Here is a 6,000-nt window from a genome sequence, read left to right on the forward strand (position 1 = left end):
GACCATTGTGATCACGGAGCTTTCACTGGTAGATGTTCAGAAGTAGGCCTCCAGGCCTTTCTTGCTAGTCTGTCATCATCTGCAGCTCCACTGAAACGTGGTCAGCATCACAGCGACACAAGCCTCCGCTGACAGATGGGGGCTGGCTTGTGCTGCGGGGCACTCGGGTCATGAGTTAGAGTTTTCACTTACAGTGTTGCCACTAACAAACAAAAAACCAAACCAAGCTCAGTGCCATCAAGTCAATTCCAAGTCATAAGCACCCTCTTTGGTTTCCAAAGCTATAAATCTTTATGAAGCAGCGGAGCAACTGGTAGGTTTGAACCACCAACCTCTTGGTTAGCAGCCAAATCCCTGAACCACTGTACCACCAGAGCTCCTTACCACCAACAGCAGTGTTAAACCTTCCACAATTTCATGGCAAAAACTCCTTTTCATCCAATTTCTAGTAACATTTTCCTCACTTTGCTTTAATCTCTCAGCAGTTTCCTCAAAGGCCATCAGACTTCTACGTACATTATTCCTCAAGGCACTTTAAGCATTAATTAACACTGTCCTCAAAGTCCCCCCAGCTTCCTCCCACTGCTTGGTTCAAGGACATGCCCACATTTTTAGGGTTTTGTTATGGCAGCACCCTTCTTGAAGATAGAAAAATCTGTAGCATCTATTTCTGTTAAGCAAACAGCCCCAAAACTTAGTAGCTTAAAACCATGATCATTTGTTATTGGAAGAGTTTTGTGAGTCAGGAATTTGGAGAGCCTTGGCTGGGCAATTCTGGCTTGAGGGCTCTTAAGAGGTCTCAGTCCAGATGTCAGCCAGGACTGCAGCATCTGTAGGGTTTAGAGCTGGGTAATCCACATCTGAGGTGGCTCACTCATATGGTAAGTTGGGGCTGGCTGCCTGCAAGGAGGCCTTGGTTCCACCACAATGCAAAATCATTAAAAAAAAAAAAGACCAGGCTTACTGGTCTGATGAAGACTGGTCAAACTCCCAAGTCTGTGGCTCCTAGGCACCCTTCAGTCCTGGAACTGAACTCATTCCCATTGTTTCCAGCCAAACAGTAGACAGGCATATAAGGTGAATATTTGATTCTTACCCACATAGGTGTCTTCAGAGGCTTGAGTGTCCTCACAACATGGTGGCTGACTTCCTCTAAAATAAATGATCCAAAAGAGCCAGGTGGAAGCTTGTAGGCTCATGAGTTAGCCTTGGATGTCACGCTGTCACTTTCACAACATCCTTTTGGTCTCCCAAAAACCTACTGCCACTGAGTCAATTCTGACTCTTAGTGTCCTCATAGGACTGAGGAGAATGCCCCATAGGGTTTCCAAAGCTGTGAATCTTTACAGAAGCAGACGGCCTCATCTTTCTCCCATGGAGTTGCTGGTGGGTTCAAACTGCCAACCTTCTGTTAGCAGCTTAACCACTGTGAGCACTGGACCACTGTGCCACCAGGGCTCCATTGTTGGTCTCCCAAGTCAGCCTGACTCATTGTGGGGAGGGGTCAAAAGAGAGGGTGGGAAAAGGAGGCATGGGTTGGGGGGATGCATTTTGGAGTCTGGCTCCCTTGAGTCAGTCACTTGGCCTCTTTCAGGCTGTAAAATAAGAATAACAATACCTTTCTTGAGGTTAGCCAAGAGGTTTAAATGAGATAATGTATCTAAAGTACACTGACAGCCAAGGGTGATACTTAGTTTAACTGATACCATCTTTGGTGGTGTCACCCTCAGGCTGCCAGGAGATTGCAGAGGAATTCCGTGCCCAGGAGATTGATGGGCAAGCCCTGCTGCTACTCAAGGAGGACCACCTGATGAGTGCTATGAACATCAAGCTGGGGCCGGCCCTGAAGATCTATGCTCGAATCAGCATGCTCAAAGACTCCTAGGGCTGGCCAGGACCGCCAGGATTCTGGCCCAGGGCTCCGCCTCCTGACTGAGCAGAGCCGCACAGACATTCCTGAGAGGCCCAGAAATGGGGCTGTTTGGAGGGAAGGGGCTCTCTTGATGGGGCATGGCTGCGGGGAGGTCTTGGTGCTGCCCCAGTGGCTCTCAGGGGCCTTTCATTTATGTGGGAGGGGCATAGAGGTAGGTGGCGCAGAAGATGGGGCTTTATGCTTGTAAATATTGATAGCACTGGCTTCCTCCAAAGTCCCAATACTTTAGCCCCGCTCTCTTCCCCTCTCTCTGTCCCCCATTTTCAAGGGGGTATACAGTCAGGGCTCCCCAACCTGAGTTGGGTTACTCTTCCAAGGGCAGCCAGCAGGCCTGGATGGAGGCCTTGAAAGCCCTTGCCTGCCTTCCTCCCTCTTCTCTCTCTAGGCCTGGTTAACTCTTCCGTTGCCAGCTTCTCCCCCTTTAGCCTCTTTCTGAAGTAGCCAGGGTTCTCCCCGTACACCCTCTGCAGGTGGAGAGAGAGAAGCTGGGCCCAGTTTGGCCACGCCTGCTGGCACAGACGCCTTAACGCTGTATGACTGTATGACTGTGTGGGAGCCTGGACTGACAGATAGGCGAGAGCTACCCTCTGGCATCTCCAGGTGTTTTGTAGCAAACAGCCACTTAGTGCTTTGTCCTGGACTCCACTCAGCCTCAGGGTGGTAGGGAATAGGAAAGAAGAGCAGCCTCAGTACCAGGAGGCAGGATCAGAAAGAGGCTGAGTAGGAGCATTTCCTTTTCAGACTTGTCAAGACATTTCTGAAGCCCCCACCCCACGCTGTGAAGTTCCCCTGACCACCCTGCTGTCGCACCAACAGCAGGAAAGAAGCTGCTGTGGGCTGGGCCACAGAGCCCCTAAGGTGGAGCAGGGCAAGGCTCCTTGTCTACCTGCCTGCCTACCCTGGGAACCCCAGTAGCAGGGGCCCAAAGAACCTTCTAAGGGGACAGAACAGCTGGAGTTGGCATTGATGTGCGGAAGGCAGCCTCTCACCTCCCACTCCCACACTCCTTTGCCTCTAAACTTCTAGCCGCAGTTTGAGCTACCTGAGGAGGCAGCAGGGCAGGAGAGGCATGGGCCTGCCTCTGACTTGCCTTGTCCTTTGCAGGCTCCTGGGAAAAGGGTGGGATTCTTCCCAGGAAGGGGATGGGCACCTTTCTCAGCTTGTTCTATTCCCCACTCACATCCCCAGGCAAGGTTGGAAATGAAGAACTTTTTTAACCTTTTTTGTTTTTTAAAAATAAATCTGTAAAATCTACCTCTTCTGTGCCTTTATCCTCTAGGTATGCCCATCTCCAGCCCACAGTGACTCCTTTCTACCCCTAAAGAGTGGGTTCCAGGGTTGGGGAAGGGACTATTCTCCACACTTTGATGTGGCCATGGCATTTGATGGTGCTCCTAGCCCCAGTTCACAAGGGATAAGCAGAAACAGCCTCTGCTGGTCACACAGCTGTCCCTTGGGGTACCCCTCAGCTCTGAGCCACCCTACCAACCATTCTCACTTGGAAGACATGACTGTTGGGCAGCAGCATCTAGAACACCTGAGGCAGGACATAGACTCTCCCACCACCACCCACCCCTTGGTTGAAACTGCCTAATGTCCAGAACAGGAGCTCTGGTAGCATAGTGCCGAAGGCACTTGACTGCTAGCCAGAAGACTGGTGGTTCAAACCCACCAGCCACTCCTCGGAAGGAAGGTTAGGCAGTCTACTTCCGTAGTGATGCTGCCTCGGAAACCCAAGGAGGGGTCACTATGAGTCAGGTCTGACTCAAGGGCACGTAACAACAATGTCCAGAACAGCCCTGGGAAGGCTTTGGTTCACTTGGCACTTTTGCACCTTTTCTGGATGCCGAAATAGAGTCCTGGCCCTCAAGGAGGTTGCATACAAGCCTCGAATAGAGAGGGCATTCCAGACTGAGGCTCCATATGTGAAGGCATGAAAATGAACATGGCGGTGCAGATTAGTGGGACCTGCGCTGCTGAGTTACATGAGGTGTATGCAGTAGCAGCGGCTGCTCTGTTGACCAAGTGCCTCTTGTGAACCAAGCCTGGGGCTGGGAAGATGATGTGCCCTGCTTGTGTGGAACGTAAATACCCGGCAGCTATCAAAAAAAAATAAGAAAAAATAATAGACCAAACCCGTTGCTGTGAATGTCCTTCTGACTCAGTGACCCTGTAGGACAGGGTGGAACTACCACATCAGGTGGTGGTTGTGGTTAAGTGCCATCAAGTCGTTTCCGACTCATAGCGACCCCATGCACAGCAGAACGAAACACTACCCGATCCCGCGCCAGCCCCACAATCCCTGCTATACTTGAGCCCATCATCGCAGCCACCGTGTCAATCCATCTCGTTGAAGGCTTCCCCCTCTTTCGTCGACCCTCCACCCTACCAAGCGTGACATCCTTCTCCAGGGAATGGTCGCTTCTTACAACATGACCAAAATAGGTGAGACGAAGTCTGGCCAATCTTGCTTCAAGGAGCCTTCTGGCTTCACTTCCTCCAGGACAGATCTGTTAGTTCTTTTAGCAGTCCATGGTACTTTCAGCATTCTTCGCCAGCACCACAACTCAAAAGCATCAACTCTTCTTCCATCTTCCTTATTCATTGTCCAGCTCTCACATGCATACGAGGCGATTGGAAATAAGGCTTGTGTCAGGCGCACCTTAGTCCTCAAGGAGATATCCTTGCTCCTCAGCACTTGATACAGTTCCTTCGCAGTTGACTTTCCCAATGCTACACGTCGTCTAATATCCTGACCGCTGCTTCCGTTGGCATCGATTGTAGAACCAAGCAACGTGAATTCCTTGACAACCTCAATCTTCTCTCCATTGATTGTGATGCTGCTCATTGGTCCAGTTGTGAGGATTTTTGTTTTCTTTATATTGAGATGTAATCCATACTGCAGACTGTATTCTTCAACCTTCATCAGTAGGTGCCTCAAGTCATCCTCGCTTTCAGAAAGCAAAGTTGTATCATCTGCATATCTCAGGTTGTTAATGATTCTTCCTCCAATCCTGATACCACGTTTTTCTTCATATAGTCCAGCTTTTCGGATTATTTGCTCAGTATATAGATTGAATAAGTGTGGAGAAAGGATACAACCCTGACGCACTCACTTCTTGATTTTAAACCATGTAGTGTCCCCTTGTTCTGTTCGAATGACAGCCCCTCCTGGTCAAGGTACAGATTCCTCATGAGTACAATCAAGTGCTCAGGAATTCCCATTCTTCTCAATGTTACCCATAATTTGTCATGATCCACACAATCAAATGCCTTTGCATAGTCAATAAAACACAAGTAAACATCTTTCAGCCAAAGTCAGGCCAGGAGCTGATTGTGGAATCAGCATCAGGTTGGCAAGGCTGAAATTTTGATAGAAGCAGACTGCCACATCTTTCTCCCATGGAGTGGCCGGTGGGTTCAAACCACCATCTAGTTAGCAGCCAAGTGCTTTAACCACTGCACCACCAGAAAAAGAGGAGGCTACTTGGCCTCACTAACTTTTTCCCTTTTCTAGGTTGTGCCTATAAACCTAGAATGCCCAATAAAATGTTACCGTAAGACAGTGTCTCTTAAAAATAGGGTTATGAAGCCCAGGCCCAAGCCCCAGCCTATTAGAATCACTATGGATAGGGCCCAGGAGGATAAAGCACACTGCTTTTGAAAACTAGTATCTTGATAATTCCACTGCAGAAAGCCTGTTAAAATATAACTTAGAGGAGGAGGAATAAACAGCAAGAGAGTGGAGCCCAGGCTGGAAAGTCTGATGTGTCCAGAAGGTAAGGAATGGCAGCTGCTGCAAAACAAGAGGGTGAGGGACACTGAGCTGAGGGAGCAGTGGGAACAGAGAAGCCTGGGGTGAGCTGCCTGCATCACGTGAAGAGTGAGCCCCAGGGACCCCAAGGAAGGGGGAGGCCTGTATGTGCTGCCTTCCCTCTCCCCGTTGTGTGGAATGCAGGTGGTGCCCCTGCTCAGCTGCCGCCCCTCCTCAGCTGACCCTGTGTCTCTGGGCAAGTCTCTTCACTTTCTGGACCTTGATTTTCCCTTTGTGAGAAAACAAATGAGGA

The 6,000-nt window shown here is 49.8% G+C and overlaps 1 protein-coding gene across 1 annotated transcript in view; it reads left to right on the plus strand.

Moving 5' to 3' along the window:
• The window catches only part of PHC2 (polyhomeotic homolog 2), a 68,909-nt gene extending 67,024 nt beyond the window's left edge, over window positions 1–1,885 (plus strand). Inside the window, exon 14 of the mRNA XM_007950417.2 lies at window positions 1,731–1,885. Coding sequence (XP_007948608.1) covers window positions 1,731–1,885 — 155 coding nt within the window. The remainder of the gene's footprint in view (window positions 1–1,730) is intronic.
• Window positions 1,886–6,000: the final 4,115 nt, after the last annotated feature.

The sequence above is a fragment of the Orycteropus afer genome, unplaced genomic scaffold (genome assembly GCF_000298275.1).
Source record: "Orycteropus afer afer isolate SDZICR_OR568_19922 unplaced genomic scaffold, OryAfe1.0 scaffold00272, whole genome shotgun sequence".
Lineage (NCBI taxonomy): Eukaryota > Metazoa > Chordata > Mammalia > Tubulidentata > Orycteropodidae > Orycteropus > Orycteropus afer.